Source organism: Lycorma delicatula, chromosome 1 (genome assembly GCF_047948215.1).
Source record: "Lycorma delicatula isolate Av1 chromosome 1, ASM4794821v1, whole genome shotgun sequence".
Taxonomy (NCBI): domain Eukaryota; kingdom Metazoa; phylum Arthropoda; class Insecta; order Hemiptera; family Fulgoridae; genus Lycorma; species Lycorma delicatula.
Window position 1 is genome coordinate 315337194 of NC_134455.1, and position 24317 is coordinate 315361510.

Genomic DNA, 24317 nt, shown 5'->3' on the forward strand with positions numbered 1-24317 from the left:
AAATGATGTTAATATTCTTTACCACTGATGATGATGTCTGATGAGGATACTGATTACCTAAATGAAGTTATAACAGTTGCTTATTTCTTTTTTAATGTTTATTATTCATAAATAAAAGTTTATTTTCAATGTATTAAGACTCTTATTCAATACTTAGATACGTAAACCTTCTTAGGCTTATTTAGAAGAAAGAAGGTTTACCTATTTAAGTAAAGGTTACTTACAACATTATTCTATTCATACAAAGAAAGCAAGTTGTAAGAGAGTAATATTAAAAATATTTAATATTGCTACATTTATATTTATTGAGAAATATTAACATTCAAAATAATAAGGTAATTTACCCCAAATTAATTTAATTACATAAACAAAAATAAATTACTGTTCTTTGTAAAAAGAGCTCAAAACACGCGGTGTATTTTTCATTGAATTTGACTTTATACAATCTTTCTTACAACTTTATAACTGAAATAAACTTTCTAATTGAATTGATTTTGATACTAATTCAGTGTTCAGCCTTATTTTTTGATATCTTACACGTTTTCTAATAAACTTCAAACCTATTTTTCACAAAACCATGAGAATCACCTTTCCACTTCGAAATTAATTAACTGGCTGAAACAGTAGTTAAATTTATAAATTACTATCATTTTCTTGCCTGACCTTAACTATATTTTACATGTAAAATTTACCTCACCAGAACTACCATTTTCTTAAGAAAAATATTTTCGTCAACGCAATATTTAATTTAAAAAAAAAAAATTTATATCAATCAAAATTAACTGTACAACATACTATTATCCTTTCAATCCTCTCACCATTATTACTTACAGTTATCAGATGATGTAACTGAAAACAGAACGATTGAAAAAAATACTTTTATATTCAATAACATTGGGCCACAACAAACCATAGAAGTCAGTGAATTTGTAGAAATGGAACAACCATCTTCTGTATAAGAAAATTAATTAAGGGATGACACCTAGACAACTAGTATCCAATAAAATCCAATTTTTTAAATAGTCCAATTTTTTGTTTTTCAGACAATGCTATTTCAACATTTAATAACTTCATTACAAGAAAACATGAAAAATTAGTACAAGTAAATTTTACTTGCATTAGTTTTTCATTTGAATCTTTCTCAGAAGATGCAGATCAAACCTCTTCTCTATCGCTATCTACCCTATCATCGTCTATGATAACACTGTCACTTCAGTTCTTCATCTTCTTCTACGAGAACAAAGACTTCCTTTCATTTTAAAAGATACAACTATAAAAAAGGTAAACTACAGCACAATAAAAAATACTGCAGCCTAGCATTTTGGTCTTTTAATATCAATATAACAATATAATCCAATAGTGAAGCAATGTTAAACAAAAAAGAAAAAAAAACTTTTCAAAATATTAATATAGACAATGTAATTTTTCATTAAAAAAACTGTCCAATAAGTTATAAGGAAAACCTTACAAAGAGATCAGCAAGGAACTTCCTCCAGAATATAAATAAAGCATAATCAAATTCAGTCTATTTGTTAAGAGTAAGAAAAGTAAAAAATATAAAAAAAACTAAGGTAAGAATCTCTCTCTTCATTGAAACTGACCAAAATAAATAATGTTTTAATTATTATTTAAATATATCTTAACCCAGTGTTTCTCAACCTGTGGGGTACTCCTCCCTCCCAGGGGAGTGTGATAACACTAAATGGGGGGCACAAGCATATCGAAAAGAAAATATTAAAAACATTTCTTAAAAAGAAAGTAAAACAAAATAAATTCCGACATAATAAATAATAAAATACACATTTACGTATATATAATACACTTAAGGATTGTATCAATACTGCTCAATGTGTTTAATAGTAATACCTTATCAATACTAAATTAAAAACAAGTTAATAACGTGACTCTCTTGGACCTGTCTTACAGAACAATGTTTTTTGAACGAAGGTTTAATATTACAAATAGACACTCAGAGTTCTTTTTCTATATTTAGCAGAGATCTATATTTTGTCTTAAAAGCAGCTACTGCAGAAAATCTGGTTTCACAATGGTAGGATGTTGAAAATTATAATAGTATACAAAATGCTCTTGTTTTCAGTGCAGAAAACTCATCATCCACCCCTGCCCAAAATTTAAAGAGTGATTTATTACTAAATTGTCTTTTGATTTCACCACTTTCTGTTTAGTCTATGAAGATTTCTTCTTCAGCAGTTGAGAGCCCTTCGGGAGTATTTTAAAACAGATTCCTGGCCAATTGCCCACTTGCTACCACACTGTCATTAGCAAGACTTTTTAAAATTATTTGTCAATTTGGCTAAATGATTTTCAATGTTTACAAAAACAATGATGTTCTTCAGCCTTGTTAGTTTTTAACACATAATACATATTTGCAAATACTTCTAGGTTTTTTTGCTTTAAATTTCTGTTCCACAATTTCAATTTTCTACAAAAAGCATTAACTTTTTCACTCATATCCAACAAATGCATATTTGCTCATTGGAATTTTGGATTTAGTGCATTTAAATTTCTGGAATACGTCAACCTAGTAGCTCAATTCCATCACAAATAAACCATCTCAAAATTTCTCGGCTTCCAGTCGGTTTTCCTCTTCTACAAAAATGGCGATTTCATCTTTTAATTCATAAACACATAACAAAAATTTCCCAAGTGATAACAATCTTGCTTCGCAATAAAATGGTAAAACACTGAATGTACTGCACCCATGTTTTTACAAAGTGCAGAAAAGATTCTTGGATTTTAGCAGTCTTATTTTGATATAATTTACTATAGTTACAACCATCGTTAGCACAATATTCAGACCAGGAGTCATTTATTTGGAAGCCAGAGATGTGGATCATGCAATGTGTCCAGACACTCTGTGGAGATTTTTGTTTCACAAGTGCTTGTATATTTGGAATTTTCCAGACATTGAACGAACATCATTGGTACATATTCCGATGTAATTTTTCCACTCTATATTTGCTTCATTTATAAAATCATTTAAGACAGCAAATAATCTGAGTGCTGTTGCTTTGAGTTCTCTTGGTTTGCAGCAAAGTAGTTCTTCCACTGCTGACGTACAATCTCACAAGCTGAAAACAATTTGTCACGCAACTTCCCAAAAAGCTGATGCTGTAGATCTTCAGCTACATCACCAATTTGATGGGCAGCAGTATCATTTGATGATAGAGGTACGGACTGCAATTGTTTGATAAAATTATCTCCAATCATAATTTCTACAATCTCAATTGCAGGTGGCAAAATAAGCTCTTTACCAATGGTGTGAGACTTTACATCTGGCTATTTTAAATGAAACTTAGTAAGAAGTAAAGTTTTTTCATTAACAAAGATTTTTAAAAATGATGTTTGCTTTTCATATGATTTTAATTTTAATTCAAAAAATTTGTGGGGTTTTTTAATGAACTCATTATGTCATTAATGTTTCCAAATGTCTAAGTTTATTAGGTCTCATGCTATCTGCCAGCAAACGTTTTGAGCAAGTGAGACATAGGAGTCTTCTTTTTCAATTACTTCAGAGCTGTTAAACCTAAAATTTAAGTATTCTTGAGAATATTTTCTTGATTTTATTTTTGAAACCACCCTTGTTGATGCTTCACTATCATCTAATGCTAGCTTGCGCCCACTTAAAAATTTATCCATGATTCTGTATAAATCTCCTGTCATGAATATGTAACACTGACTTGAAATTACCATATGGATTACAACGTACACATTCATGATAAATTCAACAGTGATAGAAGGATTCACTCAAATGAGACTGGATGGAATTGAATGAGATAAAGCATTTATGTATGTTTGCGCAGATGTTCCAGAATGTTCAAAACAAATTGGAACTTCTTGCAAAGCCGTGAGAATATCTGATATGTGGATGTAAGATAGAACTTCTTGCAAAGTCGTGAGAATATCTGATATGTGGATGTAAGACAGAGCAACAGAGAGGCATTGATTCTGGTTTTGTCAATGCAGCAGATCAGTGTTGCCAAACATCAATAAATTTACTTATTCTTGGTAATTTGTAAGGTGTGTAATTAAGGTTATAGTGTAGCTTTAGTGTCAAAATACATTATTATTGTATATATCGTCATTGTATGGAGGGGGTGCGATGAAAATTATGATTGAAAATTGGGTCGCAAATACTGAAAGGTTGATAAACGCTGCCTTAATGCAAGAATACTAATGTATGTAAGATTTACATGCACAGTAAACTTTCCCTCTGGCTGTGGACATTTTTTTTTTTTTGGTGGCAAATAACATCTACACATTATCATCGCCCGGATTTTTTTTTTATGAAAAAAAAATTAAAATTAATCTAAAAGATAAATAATAAAACTTAAAACTAATATCACAGGTAAAATAGAAAATAAAATCAAAAGTAAATACCATTTAACAAGGTCCGAGATGGGGGTAAAGGGCCCATTCTCGGATAACAAAAGGACTAAAAAAAAGGCTAAAAAACACAAAAACACTAACATAAAACTTAAAACTAGGTTAAAAACTAAAATTAAACTTAAAAGTAATACAAACTATATAATAAAAAATTAAAACTAAGTTAAAAACAAAAATTAAAAAAGTGAAATAAAACTTAAAACTATTATATATTTACAACTAATATCACAGACAAAGTTTTTAAAACATAAAGGCAAAAATAATAAAAAAAACTATAAAATTTAACAAATTCCGATAGGAAGTGTAAAAGGCTTCCTACTCTGATAACAAAATCAAAACACAGAACCACAAAAATAAAAACTCTTCCAGCACAAAAAATATACGCCACAATATTACATTTTTTGTATTAACCCTACGCAAAAACAGAAATATCTGGTTTAAAACTTTATTATCATTGCACAAGACACCACCGATGTTTCTGGGTAGTTTAAATTTACGACACAACGCTGCATAACATATGCAATCCATGAGTATGTGGCGCACAGTCATGCAGCAGTTGCATCATTTGCATAGGGGTGCGTGTCCTCCTGACATTAGGTACTTGTGTATGTCCTAACCACCATCGACAGAGGAGTACTTCCTCACGCCGAGTTTTTCTACATGAGGAGTCCCATGGCAACACACAATCTTTAATCTGCCGGAGCTTATTATCTACATTAGCCATCCAGTCACCTTGCCACTTTGATCTTAGAGATTGTTTTACATAATTAGTTAAATCAGAAGTAGCAACTCGGGTGGTGAAAGGAGGTTGATTACATGCGTATTTGGCAGCGGAATCTGCATGTATTCATTACCTGGAATCCCTATGTGGCTAGGGACCCAGCAAAAACTTACTTCTGTATTGTAATTATTCAACTCAGCGATTGCATTGTAAATTTCAATGACTATACAATATTTGGAATAAAAGTGGACATGCCCTTTCCCATGCCTTCTTCAGTTTTCTGCTATGCTTTAATCAATCATTGCGAGTTACATTACCTTAGAGAGTACATGTGTAAACATGTGCGTTTCTCTTTTAGAAGGACTGATTCTTGTCAACTGCAGTAAGTGCCTATGTTTACTTTACGTATCATTACTATTTACAGAAAATAATTCATGTCAGTTATATATGAAGTTAGTAATAAGCAATATTTAGAGGATAATTCTGTTAATTCTTGGTTAAAATGTATAATAAAATGTTACTTTTTACATATATTGATTACAATGCCTAAAATAGGCTGTATTCTTTTTACAGAATATGGAAAACATGTATGTAAATCCCACACAAATTCTTGCAGAACGATGAGAGTAGCAAAGAAGGCTGTTTAGAAGATGACTGTCTGTGGGATGAGAGCAAAATAGACTCAATGTTTATTCCATCTGAGGATGAAGATTATTCCAATACCAGTAGCAGGACTGCCTTAAAAAATCAATCTACTGAAAAGCCCATCGATACCATTTAAAGGAAGACGTGACAAAAAAAGATTCTTCAGTAGTTTCAGTTAAACAACAAAAATATATTCAAAGATAATAGTAAAGTAATCTTTCCTGACTAAGAAGATTTGTTTGGAAAAAATGGTCACCATTGGAATGTTCGAAAAAATTGAAGGTAAAACCACTTTACACATCAGACAAAGTCCAACGAAAAACATTCAGGCAAAATCTGTAATTATTTTTTTTTTTTACAGATAAAATATTGAGTGAAATTTTCTTACAATCTAATGAGGAAATTCAGAGGCAGAGAGGAAATTTTAACTTAGAATGTACAACACAATGTTGAAGATATGAGTTTGGATGAACTAAATGCTTGGTTTGTTTATTTTATCTGGTGCAATGTAAGATAATCATTTGTTCTCAGATTTTTTATTTGACAGTTCATACAGTGGGAACAGATACTGAGAAATTTAATAAAATGTTTACAATTTCATGAGAAAAATACAAGAGAGGCTTGAAAATCTGAAAACAAACTTGCTCCAATAAAATGGATATGGGATTCATTCGTAAAAACTGTAAATTTTGAAATAAAAATTACTACGAAGTAAGACTCCATTTTTTGGAGTCTTACTTCGCAGACTCCAAAAAATGTACGTTTGAGACGTTTAATTGTCATAATTATTCTGAATTTTTTTAAATCCATGTAATTTATAAAAATAACCATAAAATAAAAATATCCATGTAATAAACATGTATAGAACTATAAGGCAACTTATAACTTCTTACTGCACTATCAACGAGCAACATGTTGGATTTAGGGGTTGCTGTTCTTTCAGGATGTATATGAAAAACAAGCCAAACAAATATGGAATTAAAATACAAAGCTCGGTGACAATGCTACAAATTACATCCTAAATGCATTGCCATATTTAAGAAAGGGAATTTCATCAGCAGGAGTCTCTGTTGTCGATTATTACAGTGAAAAATTAATTTTGCCGATAAAAGGTTTTAATAGAAACATTACAATGGATAATGTTTCCAATGGTTTGATACAGTTCCATTAGTTGAAATATTGCTCAATAATTATAAGTTAAAAGTAGTTGGAACAGTAAGACGAGACAAACGAGAATTGTAAACTGAATTTGTTGACACCAACAGGGGTGTAGAAAGATCTCTTTTTATTTACAGTGGTGAAAGTACAGCAGTTTCATTTAAACCAAAATAAAATAAGTAATCTGTGTGCTTTCAACCATTCATCAATGCAGTACAAAAAGCATCAGTGCTATGTCAAAAAAGCCTGAAATTATTCAAACATATAATGAAAAAAAGGACCAGTAGTCACTTTAGACCAAACGTGCATGAATATGAACTGTGTAAGTCCATAACCATCCACGCTTCCATCCTCATCCTCAATGATAACATTATCACTATAATTTAGTTCTCCATCTTCTAATTTTCTTCGATGAGAACAAAGACTTCCATCTTCATAGTATTCTTAAAATAAGAAGTTGGCCGCTTTGCTATTATTTCAATATATTAAACATAGCTGGAATAAATTTATTTGTCATTTATAACCATCAGTTCTTCTGACAGAAAAACTGTGTTTGACAGCCATTGAATAGATAATTCATGTTAGATTTACATTAAAGACTTACTTGGCCAAGGCAACTGCAAAGAATTAGTATTTTTCAGCTTAGTCAAGACTTAAAATTAGTAATCCATGATGTAACTAACCAAAAAATTCCACAACCACAATATCAAGAAAACAAAAAGGTCCATAAAAGTACTGCCATCTTTATGACTACAAACTGAAAAGGATGACAACTTACTGTATAAAATGTCAACAATCCACATGTGGAGAATATCAAACAAAAATAGATTCTAATTGTTAAAATTAATATATAAATATAATTTATTTTGTTTATAATTAATCTACTTTTAAATAAATTTTATCTTACTTCGCAGACTCCAAAAAATGTACGTTTGAGACATTTAATTGTCATAATTATTCTTAATTTTTTTTAAATCCATGTAATTTATAAAAATAACCATAAAATAAAAATATGTAATAAATAAAAAAAACTCAAATATGATAAAATTTAACAACTAAACATACACATATCAAATTTACATATACATAATTAACACATTAGGAAATAACATGAATATTTTACGGTTAACAAGCTTCTTCCAGCCTTCATATTTCCACATCATCTGACAACTAATTTGAGTTATCTCTTGTCATTAGGAAATTACAGTCAAGACTTTTTTTTTATAAAAGAAAGTTTTTCCTTAAATTTATAATTAACTACTTTAATAAGGGGTATAAATGAATAAATTTAGAATCGTTACATAAAATATTTAAATATTATTTTTCATACAATAAATATTAAATGAAATAATAAGATTTACAAAACCCAACAGACTTTACTTTGTAACAGTCCATCAAACACAGGTTTGAAAATTTACTTTTCAAACTGAATAAAGGATTTCACTTTTTAAGCTTTTAAAAGATAACTGAGAGAATTACTAGTATTTATGTATCCATATATGGTAGCTGAATATTTACAGTAACATTAGGTGCTATCTATTATATATTTGTGGTACGTAGGTAATACCCGGGTAGTCACAATTATGAAATATTAATTACACATTTTAATTATTATTTGAATGTATGACAAGCCACGTACATACACACTGTAAATCAGTAGTATTTAATGTAACTTATGTGATTACAACTTTTAATAATAATAAACTGGGAAGATGCAAATCAAACCTCTTCTCCATCGCCATCCACCCTTTCATCCTCAATGATAACACTATCACTATCACTTAGTTCTCCATCTTCTAATCTTCTTCTACGAGAACCAAGGCTTCCATCTTCATCTTCTTCTAACGTTTCATATTCTGAATCTTCAAGTGAAGATTCAGAATATGCTACTTTTGAGGGATGTGCAATATTAACTTCCTGAAAAAAATTAAATTCATGACTTATTATTCTAAATCAAAAAATAAAAATGTTTATTTACAGAACAAAAAAAAAATCTCAAAGAAAATAATTGTTGTATTAACAGTGTTTCAGTAAAGAATTATTTCAGAATAAACATTCTTTTTTAAGCAAAAAGATTTGAAAGCTTTTTAGCTACCTTGGAGGTGACAGAAAAACACTTTGTGGTGATACAGGTAACATGTCAAGTGTCAAAATTCTGATATCATAATCTTTTTTGTACCTCTTTTAATTACAAGAACTTTTTATCAGAACCCTACCATTCTGAGAAACTACATCAAATTTCAACTTATTACTAGTACTAACTATTCTTAAGTAAAATGTACTCATATCAAATTGTGACTCCTAGTTTACCATTCAACCGGGTCTTGGCACCCTTTTTTTTCCTAACTCGTATGAAATATCAATGATGACTAATTTATTTTTGTAAATATTCAGGGAAATAGAAGAACTTCTGTTGAGAGAACCTTGAAGATTTTCCAACTAATACAGATTGATAGATTTCTAAATAACATAAATATTATGTTTTACAACAATGTTAACAATATTAGACAAAATGGAAAAAGAACAGAATGGACCTGAATAGTTCTGGTAAATAAAAAAAGTCATTCTATGTTTATTAGGCACATATACTGTACCAAACAATACTCTTGATATAACACAATAAAATTTACAATGAATAAACTTTTATTTTACATTATGAAGCTTAGGTGTCATATTAATCTTGTGCTAAACACTCCCAACTATTCATTTACAATTCAGATAACTACAAAACTGAAGTGCAATGAAAAAAAAAATTGATAAAATCGATTAATCAAAATCTAATCAGAAAACCTGAATTACATACAGATGGCTTTTCTTATAACTTCTGATTTAACTGAGTTAGCAGTTTTACAAACACTCTCAGCAATGATGTAAATAAAATCAGGAAAAACATTTTTACATGTTTTAGTAGCTTACTTAAAAATGTAGTTTATGAATGTATTTTTTTTTTTACTAACTTAATGAGCTTGATAACAAATATTGCTTTATATTATGTTTAATGCATTATGTATACATTATATATAATATATATTATGAGCTTTCATCATTCATATGGACTTTCCATCATAATCTTGAAAATTATAATCATACCATTATGTAATTTTCTATATTTACTTTTACTCTTGATTTTCTTTCAGTCATGTTATCAGTCTCTAAGAAGAAACACAGATGTTATCAAAATCTTACATTCTTTTAGTAAATGTTGTATCATTTATTATTATTCATTATTTGTGAATTTTTTAATGTACACTGAATCAGTAAAATTAAATGAAGGTGTATTAATGAAGAAAATTGCAATGAATTTTGGAGTTTGCAAAATAGAGATTAAAGATTGTAAATACAAACTATCCTATACCATCAAGTATTTTCAGAAATTGATTACATTGAAGTTGTATGCTAAAGAAATCAAATTTGTAAATTGCATAAGATGCATTTCAGCTGTCAGTTTCCCATTAGAACTGATAATAAAACAGAAAGCATTATTTTTTTAATTACATACAGTCAATGGAGATAAAAGTTTGCAGTTGAAAAGTTGATCACAACAATCTGAAGTAAATTCATTGTTAAATATTTTTTAATTAGCAACATTTTAATTAATTACCGACCAAGAATTTAAAAGTCAAAACAAGAATATGGCAGTTTAATAGGCTTTTTCTGTTTTTTAACATCCTATGTGTCATAATTAAACAGTTTAACAGTAAAAAGAAAGTTCTCCAGTATAAGCAATAATTTAAACCTCAATTTAACTTTCAATGTAGTACTTTTTGATAGCAGGGAGAAACAGCTGATCTTTTTTAATATATTTCTGATAGGCAGCTTGAAAGTAACAAAACAATAAACCCCTAGTGACCAAAAATATATATTATACAGACTCATCAAGTGAAAAAGATAAAAATGTCATAAATAATAAGTAGATTCATAAACAGAAATGGATAATGTTTAATAAACCATTTAATCACTTTTTGAATTAATTTTACTCATTGTTGTGACAGATATTACATATAATGCATTACTCAACTTAAACAGTTTTTTTTCCTGACGACTGAAATTAGGTCGTAAACATACAGGTTTATGCACAGTATTTACACTAAATTTATTCCAGTTGAATCACATTTGTTTATAAGATTTGTTAATAAGTGTTACTGTCTATATCACTGAGATCTGTAAAGGTGTCATCATAGAATTTGATGCTTGCTGTACGATAGCTCTTACAGTTTTATCAATTATACTAAAGACATTTCCTCCGACCACTTTTCACAATGAATGAGTGTGTGTGACACATGACGTTATGTATTATGTCTTAGCATCACTAATTCATATACTTTAGAAAATGCAGATAATAGCAAATTTGACCTATAATTTTTCTAAATCAAGTACAAACTCTTTCTTATTTAGAAAATAATGGAAATCTTAAAGCAAATAAAAAACAGTCCTGGTGAAAGATTGTTAAATTACATTTGTAATAGATAGTATAACAACTATAAGTTTTAACATGATCATGTTAAACTTACCAGGAATTTATTTACATCACCTGAATGTTTACTACCATAACCTCTATATATAAGGAAATAAAAAATATTAAATCATCAACAAAATTATAATTAAATGGAAAATAGTTTGTTTTAAATTTATGATTATTGTCGGAAATACTAGAAAAGTCATTTAATTCACCTGCAAAAAAAAGAGTTCTTTTAATTTTTAGTGGAGTAGTTTGTACACTTTTACTTTCAAATGAAATCTCACTTTTAATCAGCAAGTAGTTAAAACTTTAATTAAATAATTCTATTTTTATGATTTAACTAAAAATATCTACTGAAAATTATTTTGAATCAAACAACTTATTTCCTTATTTGTTTCAGACAATAAGATTTTTAAATTTTGAACTTTTACTCATAAACAGAAATAAAAGAAACCTTAACCAATTTGCATACTTTCTTCAGTAATTAATGATGTTTCAACAATCTGGTGGTTGTGGCCTACTGAAAGAGCATAACTGTAGAAAAATTATAAAGAAGTACATTTATAAAAATAATGCCATTACAGATGTCAAGGGTAGTTAGCTGGAAGGTAAGAATATTTGTTGTTGCTAACTAAACTGAATTAATATCATTCATTAAAAACCCTGAACTAGATAGAAAACTATAATAAAAATTTCCACCAATTTTAACACAAAATTTATGAGAAATTTTAAAGTTTCTGATAAATTATGTAAAAAGTATTTAACAGATATAGGAGACCTAAAGATTACCATTAAAAATCAACTTTAGAACAAGCACTTAATTGTACAGCATTAAATATTAATTCCATTTTCAATTAAAGGTAACTTTCAACTTTACCATAACAAGAATCAACTAAAAAAATTAAGACCACTGTTTTTGTGCAGTTCTATAAAGTTTCATCAAGGGTGAAATTTCTTGGATCCGAGATGGTCTTTGTATTGTCAGCTAATGTATACATTTGAAGGGTGAACACATTAAGAAGATCAAACTATGATATTATATTTATACTTTCAGAATTTCTTTTAAATTAATTAAATATTATTTACTACTAAGGGACAGAATTATTAATATGATTTATCAAAAATAAATAAAAAAAGGAGTAGTTTCTGGGTTAAAAAAGCATCACTGTCATTTATATTAAAAATAAATAAATGTATATTAAAAATTATCAATAATAAGCCTTCACCACTTTGCCACACGAATTTAAATCAATTACATGTTAGGTGAATGTATAGTACATGAGAGTCAGATTTGAATCCATCAAGGAACATAATATTCCTACTATTGCAAATATTAACTTTCTTTCAAGTTGTTTCAAAGAATGAATCTGAGCTGGTTTCAATTACTGTTTAGGGGTTTCAACTACTGTTCAAGGAGGTGTCGTCATAACACCCTTGTATGAAGCAAATTTCTGATATCTGGTATTACGAGAAGCTGGGCTATCAGTATCAACATTCATACAAATAATGACTATGTGGTCATCAGTAGTAAAATTCTGAGTTTCCGCTTCATGAAGTATAACAGTAGAGAACCTGCTGATCTTATCACAGACATTACCCTGTAATTCAACCCCCATACAGTACAACATAAGATCAACCAAAAAAAAAAAGCTTTACGGGGCTTAGCAGTCATTTGACAAAAATGAGTCTTCCGTGTCAAATCAACAAGCCTCACAACTTGATCATTAACAATTTCAACAAAATTCACAGGATTGATCATATCTATAAAGTGATGAAACAATTTTTTTTTTCAGATTTTTCAGTCGCTCAGTTTTTTGTATAGAAGACCCTGAATAAAAAGGTGAAAAAAAGTGCATAAACAAAGGTTCAGGTAATTAATGAAAATTAATTTTCTCAGCTCCTACAGGAGCTACAGAGCTCAATTTGGTTTCATTTTAAAGCTCTTGGAATGGGCTTTCATGTGATACATCACTTGGCAAGATTCTGTAACATTAATAGTTCAAGGTACCAAAATATTTATTTGACCTTGAATATATCCAAGTTTATTTTTTAAAATTTGAAAAAAAAATTTTTTACTTCCTAATGTGTTGAACATGTGGTAAACATTTCATAATGGAATTGCAATGTGATCATGGTGAAATAAAATAATGAACTTGTAAATGTTCACCACTTAACTGCAATTCGTATAGCTTCCAAAAGTATTTACAGAAAAATTACATAGTGTACATATTTCTTTTTTCAACATCCGGTTAGCATTAGTAGTCCACTTCGAGAAGTTATAAACTCTCCCTGTTGGATTTAATCTGCGATCTACTTTTGTAATAACATCACTCCTATGTACATTAAGAACATCCTCAAAGTCTGGATGGTGGAAGGAAGGTGAAGGTCCATGTGGATGTAAGAACTTCATCTTCACTGTTTGATTTTTCTCATTTGAGTCTAGAATACACCCCAACCACCAGTATCCATCATATCTGCAGATCAAGAACCCACCATTTCTGTGAATTTAAGATCAACCCCCTCAATATTTGTTGTGCTTGCTACTGTTGAGTTGTTAGAAAATAAAAACATCCTCACTTGCAACTGATTCGTGTTCAATGGAACAAAAGAGTGGAGTTTCTGAGTACCTGGTATAGTTCTTGCCATCATTGTCCACCTCTTCAAAGCCTCTTCTTCTTTATGCTGTTCAATTGTACTGTAATGAAACTGTATCGGCTCAATGTGTCCAATTGGCAGTCATATAACACTGTTATGGAGTCATGATCTGGTCAATGTAGATCATTTGAAAACTTGCTCTAGCTGCAAGTCTTTTTAACAGTTCCTCCCACACAATTACATGCACTTTTGCATGTAAAAAAATGCCACTCTGCTTTGATCCCAAAGTCTGATTCATGGTAAAAAAGGTTGAGAAAATTGAATCTTCATTTGTACTGAGAGGCAGCACCATCACTGTAATAATAGATCAGGCTTGGTTTTGTGGTAAAATAAGATTGCATGAAAACAATTAATATTTCTGAAAAAGGTGCACTGCTATTGTGTTGTGTGAGAGAATCAGAAATTATGACACGAGATGTATGCATCAATGATTTTGTTGTTGGATGTTGGAAATAGATTGTGAATAGGTGAACTGCTGCCTGTGCATTGTTCTAGCAGAATTTTCAGAAGTTTTTTATAAAAAGTATAGTGATGAATTTTTCAGGTTTGACTAATATCTTGAGATGTTCTTTTTTCAACTTGTAATGACTGTTTGTAGGTGATGTTTTCAATGTATTTGAGCTCGAAAGCTTCCTCAATCCTTCCCTTGACTTCAAACCCAAGATAATTTTTGCAATTTCCTAAGTAACAAGCTTCAGTTGGATTAGCACACACTACATATGTCATAACATCTTTGTAACTTAATTGTTCTATCACCTGCTATCAGTTCTTTCATTCTACAATGCAAAACCATAAGTTTTGCATTTTGGTACATTGTATACACACAAATACTGTGGGTTCCACTTGCACCTGCAAGAACAAAGGACTAAGGCCTGAGTTCACAAAACTTTGAAAATCCTTTTACAGCAATGGATATCTCTGTTTAAACAATGCAAAAGCTTCACAAGATTACACAACTTAATTTTTTCATGCTTTCATGTTCCATTTATCTGAAGAGAAATAAAATCTTTCTTCACTCAAACAGATCAGTTACCTTTTCTGCTGTTTCAAAATCTAAAGTTCTACCACATTTAAGATCAGGACATGATGTGACACCTTTTTCTTTAACCAGGCTTTTAGCTATTCTTGCAGTGTGGTCTGATAATCAAAATTCATCTTTAACATCTTTTAAAGTCCAGATTTTAGGGAGCATTGCCAATATTTGCATCCTGATGCTCTTATCAACTGTAGTATTAAATTTTTCCTTCAATTGGTTGATAATTTCACGTAAGAGGAGAGAGAAATAGTATCGTGTTCAGAATCTGAATCCACATTCAATATTTTGCTTTTGAACCAATACTGCTGTTTTGTTAGCCTTTTTCTGAGGGTATTTTCTCTCACATAGTCGTTTTTCTGAATAGGTGGTGATTCATTTAAATTAATCAAGCTTTTTTGTTCAGAGCACTTACAGCTTCATCTTAATTATTGAAATTCTTCAGCATTATTTTTGGCAGATGTTTCTAACTGTTTGTGGCAAGTTATCACAAATTTTGTAACCTTGTTTAAGAAAAGTAAATGTTTGCACCAAGTTTTTGTTTACACTTTTCAGGTTTTTCTTACAGGAATTTTGACTTTCTTTTCAAATGGATTGCAACAGTATATTTTACTTGAAGCTGTGGAAGTTGATTGTTCCATACTGGTCACTGTAATCTGGCCCAAGGCTGTGATGAATTAGTCATAAAACTCCAAACCTGTAGAGAAAGGCAAGCTCAGTTAACAAGGGCTGACAAAAATATGAAAAAAATTTTTTTTGCATCACTATATAGATATGATCAATCCTCTTGAACACCACTGAACCTTCTGTTCCAAACTGAATATTATTTTACTTGTCTCAACAGGTTGAAATATGTAGATTCTTTTGCTGGCATAAGCATGTTTTGCTTATTACATAAGCAAACATGCACATGAAGCATAAGAGTAGCATGACATGCTACTCTTATGTCTCATCAAGTGACCCAGTTTGGAAGACTGGAAAGGGAGATTTTCACTAATTGAATCTCAATTAGCAATTGCCACTTAAGGGGAACAATTGGAATATTCTGATGTACCTAATTATTACAGAATTATTTTTTAACATGATCCATTGCAATCCCATTATGAAATGTTACAACCACATGTAAAACACATTAGGAAGCAAAAAATTTTTTCAAATTTAAAAATACACTTTTGGATATATTCAAGGTCAAATAATGTTTTGGTGATCTTGAACTATTAATATCACAAGACCTTGCAAAGTGACAAATATGAAAGCCCATTCAAAGAGCTTTAAAATAACATTTATTCTTTTGTAATTATCCAAACCTAGCGTTTTACTTCTTTTTTTTACTTTTTTACAGGGTCCCACACAAAAAACTAAGCGACTGAAAAACCTGAAATAAATACTTTTTCCAACATTTCACTTCATGGGTAGAGTCAAACCTGTAAATTTTATTTGAATTACTAGACATGAATCTGAGAACTGCATTTATTTTTGTTGATTTGATGTGGAATGTCCCATATATTCATTTTCTCACAAAAACAACGTGTCTGTCAATTTCTTTTCCCAAATCAAAATTGTCATGATTTAATCACAACCATGTCATTATGCAGTTAAAAGACATCTTTAGAACACGTTTGAGGTGTCATAGAAAGAAAAAGCCTACTTTCCTTCCAAACATCAAGAGGCCAAGTTAGAACATCTAACCCTCAGGCCAGAAATCTTCAGGTTAAGTACTTTAATGCATTCAAAAAATTACAAATATATTTAAGATTAGGTAAAATAATTGTATTTATTACTGAAATAAAAATGACTAAAGCAACAAAAACACTAAACAACATTTAAAAATAAAGTAAAAATAAAAAAATGGATATTAGATTTGAATCAAAATTTTTAACTATTGCAGATATATACTCCAAAAATATATGAATGTGGTTAATAAAAACCAATCCTCTAGTAGATACATCTTCATCATAATTAAATTTTACTCATTATGACAGTTTTTAAATTATGGCGTAAACTTAGTATAATATATTAGATAAAGGACTGATCATTAAGTAGCAGGTTTTCATACAAAAGGCTTATATTATTGAGTCAAACAATATATAAAACTGAGCATAACTAAACCAATTTTTATCCGTTTTTCATATGAATGGTTAACATTCTTACAAACCGCTGTCAAACATTATATGAGATGCTGTTTAAAACATATTTATAACCGATTTAAATGCCTATGTAATAAGCACATTATACATCATTTAAGTTTTTTAATTAAATTTAATTTATTTTATTACAAATTATCAGAATGAGATTAAACAAGACTTACACTGATTAAGACCAATACATCAAAAAGTAAATAAATACCTTCTTGAATAATTTCCTAAGACATATACTAAGGAATATTATACTATACTTGAATACTTAGTTTAGTCACACTTCACAGTTATATATAATTATTACTACAGTAACTTTATTACTCAATATATTCATAATAATATTTATATACATTATCGATTGAATAATTATTAAAAATAAATTGTAAATGAGATAAATTATTTAATATGAAAATACATACTACTTATAATTAAATAGGTTAAACAGTTTTAGTGTTAAGGTCATACTTTCATTTTGTACCAAACAGGTGAGTCATACTTAAAGTAGCATAATTACAGGAGAAAAAGAATCTGAAAGAAATAGAGATAAATAACAATAAAATTCATAAAACAAAAATTACATATAGGTTCTATGAAAGCGCATTAAGAATGTTGATAAAACTGGCAATACATAACTTTCGGTGTAACCGGTCAAGTTACCAAATTTATTTTTTCAACCAGAAAAGTTTTTTTTCAATTCAATGAATCAAATATACATTTAAATCCATTTTGATTACATTTAAATCTTTTCATTTTTTAACATATTATGCTCAACAAAATAAAATAGTAACCAAAATTTTTAATATTAGTATATAAGCATCACAATTTCAAAACATATGTTTTCGACTTTTTGAAAATTTGGGGACTTGTGCATCAGAGCATTTTAATGATAAAATATACACTAAAATTAATTTTAAATAAATTAAAATCAGAAATAAAAAATTGATTTTTTTTTTAAATTTGTAGGTTTCCATTCAACAGATGGGGGTAGTATTAAGTTATTTTTTAATGTTTAACAGAAAATACATTTTGAACATTAAAAATCTTAAACTGAAAAAAATATTTTTTTCATTTGGGAACTTTCATACTCAAAGGGAAACATATGGGTAAAATTAATTTTTAAGAAAATAATCCTTAAGTGGTAATAATAAATTTAAAAAATAGAGCTTTTTAGAATTGTTTAAAAAAATACAAAGATACAGCCATAATTCTAAATGAACAAAGTTCTAATCTTTTAGAAAGGGATGAAAATTTTTGGGTACTTTTTTCAAGAAATATTGAAGATAAGGGCTATCAAAAAATTACGAGTTTTACATTTTAAATACAATGGGTAACTTGCAAGATGGATTTAAATTTAAAATAAAATTTAAAACATTTAAAAAAATATTTGTTACCACAAACTATTGAGGGGAATGGGCAAAAAATTTTATAATGGTTTGGATGCCATTATAAATGCAAAAAACTCCCCCATTAACTCCTTTTTTGAAGCACGGCATAACTAAAAAAAGAAAAATAACAAAGTCATTTTTTGGGGATAGGATCAATATCAAAAACCATTAAATAATTTGTGATCTTGACAAAAAACCTCTACACTTATGTAAGAAAACATTTTTGGTAAAATGCCCAGTAAAGATTGGAAACTTTATTTCGGCCAAAACAACACTGCACTTTTTTCCAACTTTTGAAAAAGATTAATACATTCTTTCCCCTTGAAGGTAGTACTTTCAAGCACAATGTCCAACTGACAAGAATAGACTTTTTGGGCTTTCAAGCACTGGAAAAAAAACTTTTTTCCACAGATTTGCAATTAATTTAAATCTAGTTTCTTATTAATTTTTTTTAATGTCTTCTTAAAGCACAAAATTTTAAAATAAGACTAATTTTTTTTTTAGTTTTTTACCGATCTATATACTTTCCTGTTGTAACTGCAGCAGTGTGTATCACTATAGCCAGGAAAGTAAAAATGAAAATTTTTATCATTTTTAGGAGAGTAATACTGGTTGTTAAACACAAATAAATGTTTATTTGGAAAAAAATACTAAAAATACCCCTTTGAAATAAGATTATTTGAAGAATAAATAAACAATCAAGATGGATAAAGACCTAAAATAATGCATATAATCTACGATCAACATAATCCCATGTCCTTTAATTGATAATATATAATTAGAGAATTTCGAAGTAGATATTAAAAGCTAATGATGTGATATTCTAACATGCCTAGTATATCACATTTTTTTGTAAAATTTAATAACTTGCAAGGTAATAAATAACATGTCAATTCTTTCCCAAATAAATATGTATTTACTTAATTGGTAAATATTTTTCAATTAAGTATGAAATGTATAAAGTTTTTAATGCAAAAACTTAAAAATTATTACAACAAAAAGAACTACATAAAAAATTAATAATATCTAATTAAAAGTAACCATTTTGTACCACTTATTACTAAAAGAACTAAGTGTAAAATTTGTTTGGACTGATCAAGCTACAATCAAATAAATTAAAACTCAAATTCTAACCAATGGGAGTCATCTTCATTATTTACTCTTGTTTCATACTAGCGTAATCCCCTCCCTCCCTCAGTTGGTGATATATATGTAACAATGACAATGTATTATAAGATTATTTGAAGAATAAATTAACAATAAAGATGGACAAAGACCTAAAATAATGCATATAATTTACTATCAACATAATCCCATGTGATTTAATTGATAACAGATAATTAGAGAACCTATAATTTTTTTTTTCCGTTACAAATGAATATTTAAACACATTGAAAAGTACAGATATCTGAGGAGCGTCTTAAACAGCTGGAAGAATTAAGTGTAGATCAGAAGTGACAACAATGGCAAGGGAGGCTTTAACAACAAACAATTATAGTAGTATGGATTTAGAACTGAATAAAAGAATGATGTATTGCTTTATGTGAAATATTTTAAGAGGCAGGACAAGAAAGAAGCTTTCGAGATGCAGGTACAGAAAAAATAAATTGGATGAACTGAACATAACAGTCCCATCCACCAAATGAGTGGACTGCTAATAATAAAAAAAAAAAATTAGTATTTGTGCTTTAAGAAGACATTAAAAAACTTTTAAGGGTAGGAGGAACTTAGCAGGACTGCTGCAATCCTACATTTAGAACAGAGGAAAGGTAAACTGGACTGGACACATTTCTGAAAAAGAAAGGATTATTAAGAGGAGTTCTTGGGATAATAACTTCATAGTGAAAATGAGGAGAGAAACACACCAAACCTACAAGATAAACGTAAGAATGGATGGTATAAGAAAACAAGAAATAGGTACAACTAAGTACAATTGTACAAGAGGGCTGTTAATAGACAGGTTTTACATGATGGTATATATGTTAGGTTATTGTAAAAGTAAATATGTTAATTAACTGGTAATACATTGGTAAATATTGCAAACTGATAAATTAATTGGTCTAAGTTACAGAAGTGTGCACAATAATTTAAAATTAGTTACTATTTTAAAAAAAAAACTACCTGACGACAATCGCCTGTTTTAAAGATCAAAAAGAGCTAAAACATTACAAAGGTTCTACTTAAATTACAAAAAGGAAAGCATTTTTTATCAGGGACACAAGGAGAAGGCTTTCCATATATGGCAAATTTTAGGTACAACTTTATTTCTAGAACTTAACAGGGATGATATTCTAGATATCTGTGAAAACTAAAATCAGATTGCTGGTACTGTGGATTTTTTAAATAATTTACGACAATCTATCCAATCCAAAAAATACATTCAATATACTGATGCTTAGCATCTACACACCATGCCATACTCATTTTAATTCATAAGAACTGGATAAACTGCACTGGATAACCCTGGGTCATTTCTCTCTACAGACCTGACTTTTCACCACATTGTTATGGTAAATATCATGTTTGGATTCCAAAGTTTAAGAAAAACTAATACAGGAACTGCATTGAGTTTACAGATCTCATTTAGTACACTGCACCTCCCATACACAAACTACCACAGTAGTTTGTAACAACATATGGGCAAAACCAATGTCAAGACACCATCAACACTTGAAAATAGCACATCATGAGCAACACAAAACAACTATCACCAAATAAATTATATACACTTCCACCTAACTCTATGCAATTATCCTATACAAACATAACTAAAGAAGGAACTATCAACAAAATCCAGAAACACAAAACCAAAATCAGCCTACAATGATAGAAGGGTATTTTATTTACATTAGTTAACAACTTAACCAGGCCTTTCAACTTTGGAAATATTTCCCAAGTGAAATATTTCTACAACTGATTAACACTCTCTTATTATATAATGGCAATTATATAATGTCAACAAAAGACAATGCCATATATTACTCACATTCATTAACAAATATCCCAATTTATAGTTCCATATAAAAAGCACTTCATTTCTTGACACTAATATATCCAAAATAGATAACTAACTCACTTTTCAAGCAAACAGAATAAAATTGGCACACTTTATTGTTAACACATGTAAACATACCATTTAGTACATTACATTGTCAAAGCACACAGTTGAAAACACAGAAAAATCCATATTGGAAAACAACAAAATGTCTTGTATACTTGAATACAATTTAAAAATATTAATAAAACCCACACATCCACAGACACATATACAAAGTGACTGAAATGCAAAAATTTGTCAACCAACTTTAAAATTGCCACAATTTTTAGTGAAGTTAGTATGTCAGTATGAAGTATGAAAGTTAATTGACAGTTAGTATGATTAATGACAGTTAGTAATCAGTTAGTATGATTTTTATTGTAATTTTAAGAGTAAACTACAATAAAAAATATAATAGCGGCTAAAAAATATATACACTAGCAAACACAGTAACCCAGCAATATTTAAATTAAATGATTCCAGTCTTTATGATGTTATGCAGTCACTAACAGCATTACAGTAGACAGTTTTGATATACATTCACCCTTTGTCAGAAAGAATACATCCAAGCAAAATACAAAACTAAATCAAATTTGTTTACTATATTATAGACAGGGCATTCATAAGATGTCAATCATAACATGCATATTTTACACAACACATAAAAATCAAGAACTCAACACTCTTGAATAACATAATTTTCAACAGTACATTTGGAAATAATAAGTACAACATAGAGTACATATATATTTGTATAAGTACTAAAAATTTTCCAACTCTTTCATCGATACCTTATTACCTAAAGTAAACAATCCTGGTAAATTTAAATTTCTAGCTCATCCAGTATTGTACCCACTTTTAATTTTACCCCTCTTAGGGATGGACGAAGAGTGCCAGTTAACTCCACTAATGGAGTTGAGAATAATTAACAACAAATAACATTTCTGGAAAAACACTTTTCCTGTGATTTTAAAATAAGTGAATGATTTTTAAAGGTTTTTGGAATTAACATTTGCATGTTATGTTTTTGCTTGTTAAAGATGGTTATACTTATGTAATTGACCATATGTTTTGGTTTCTTTATGTAAGGTTACTATGCAGGTTTCTATTAAAACAGCAAATAAAAAAAATAGCACTAAGCAAGTTTGTATATTTATATTCTGTATCTACATCTTCACAGTATTCCTTTGCATAAAGAACTCTTCAAAAAATGTCATTATCTTTGGCTACATACTATAGACCAGGTTGTAGTAGTTCATTATCATTTTCACTACAGCCACCACTAGAATAAAATTTACACAAGTCCTGACTGAAATACAAAACTTACCTCATAGCAGCACCAATCAATAATTGTTTATTTATCATGTATTGAAAAAGATTTAAAGAATAAGATGTATTGAAAAAGATGTATTATAAGAATAAGATGATAGTTTATACAAATAACATGAACAGCCAACCAGGTAAAAGTAGGCTTAATTAAAACACTGAGCATAGCATTCCTCTCAAGTTTGTGAACAAGATAAGCAATACCATAGATAATACCAAGATAAAATATTCTACAACTCTATATTATGCAATATGATTTTTCAATTACTAAAAGTGGACCATTTGTCTTATCAGGCTGTTACGAATAAAAACAAAACTCTAATAGCAGCAAGGGAAATAAAAGGGTAAACTTCTACTTTTATTATATTTTTTTTTTAAAGCTCAATACATCTTACCATGCGAAAATAAACCAAATAGAATATCCAGGAACAAAAACCAATAGTACAATTACAATGTAAAAAAGCCATTGTGCCCTCGTTAGTAATTTATTTAATTAACTTCACAAAAAATGAATTTTGTAATACTGTAACTTACATAAAATATACCATATCTTCAATATTATATTTAATTTAACTTTTAAGAAAACTTAATTCAGGGAGATAGCTCTAAGAACGTATTCCGTGAAACGCATAACATAAGTTTTCTTAAACAATGTAATGAAATAAAAGAATACCTAATACACAACATAAGATAATTCATACCTCTGCAGATAAACTATCAAAACTGAACATGACAGTCATCAAACATTAAACGCACAATCCACGTGAACAAACAAAACGTTTGATACAAAGGTTAATGTTGCAAACCTAAAATGGTCGCACGGCCTAGCCTTCTGCTACATCACAATGAAGTTAATAAAAAAGCAATACATAAAACCATTAAACAAATTCAAACTTGTTTACTATAAAGCTTACAACTCACAGTAACAGACGCAGATTTATCCTTTAATGTCACTTGATTATCCTCAATTACATGAACTTTCTTATCCTCTTTAACTGACACTACACTTTCTACATCTGCCATTTTACTTGAAAACAGACGAAAAAGAATGTCTTCCAACGATGACTAAATATCGTTGTTGTAGAAATTTGTTCTGTTAGAAAGCGTCCTTGCGAACAGAAATTTTGATTCATTTTTGTTTAATATAAGTGAATATTTCATATTTTGTAAAATTTATACTTGTAATATATACTTTTCTAAGCGAAAATGAATGAGTTACTTGCTAACTTCATTTTTTTTTTCATACTTTAAACAAAAACTACTATCTTACATGACTGAGATCAGGTCAGAGTTAATTTACATACAGTTACGACATGAGTTACTCTGCGGTTTACATGAAACAATATTTGTATT

The 24317-nt window shown here is 29.0% G+C and overlaps 1 protein-coding gene across 6 annotated transcripts in view; it reads right to left on the reverse strand.

Moving 5' to 3' along the window:
• btz (CASC3 exon junction complex subunit) overlaps positions 1-24011 on the reverse strand; it is a 65703-nt gene extending 41692 nt beyond the window's left edge. For 4 of the 6 annotated variants that reach the window (XR_012758798.1, XM_075381967.1, XM_075381965.1 and 1 more), the window contains exons 1-2: positions 23886-24009; positions 8657-8848 (exon numbers count right to left, since the gene is read on the reverse strand). Coding sequence is in view for 5 of the 6 variants with exons in the window: in XM_075381967.1 (XP_075238082.1) it covers positions 8657-8848; positions 23886-23987 (294 nt within the window). In the remaining variant the exon portion in view is untranslated. Of the gene's footprint in view, positions 1-8656; positions 8849-17681; positions 17745-23665; positions 23780-23885 lie in introns of those variants that run through there. The other 2 variants (XM_075381969.1, XM_075381968.1) reach the window with 2 other exon arrangements.
• Between the last annotated feature and the right edge of the window lie 306 nt (positions 24012-24317).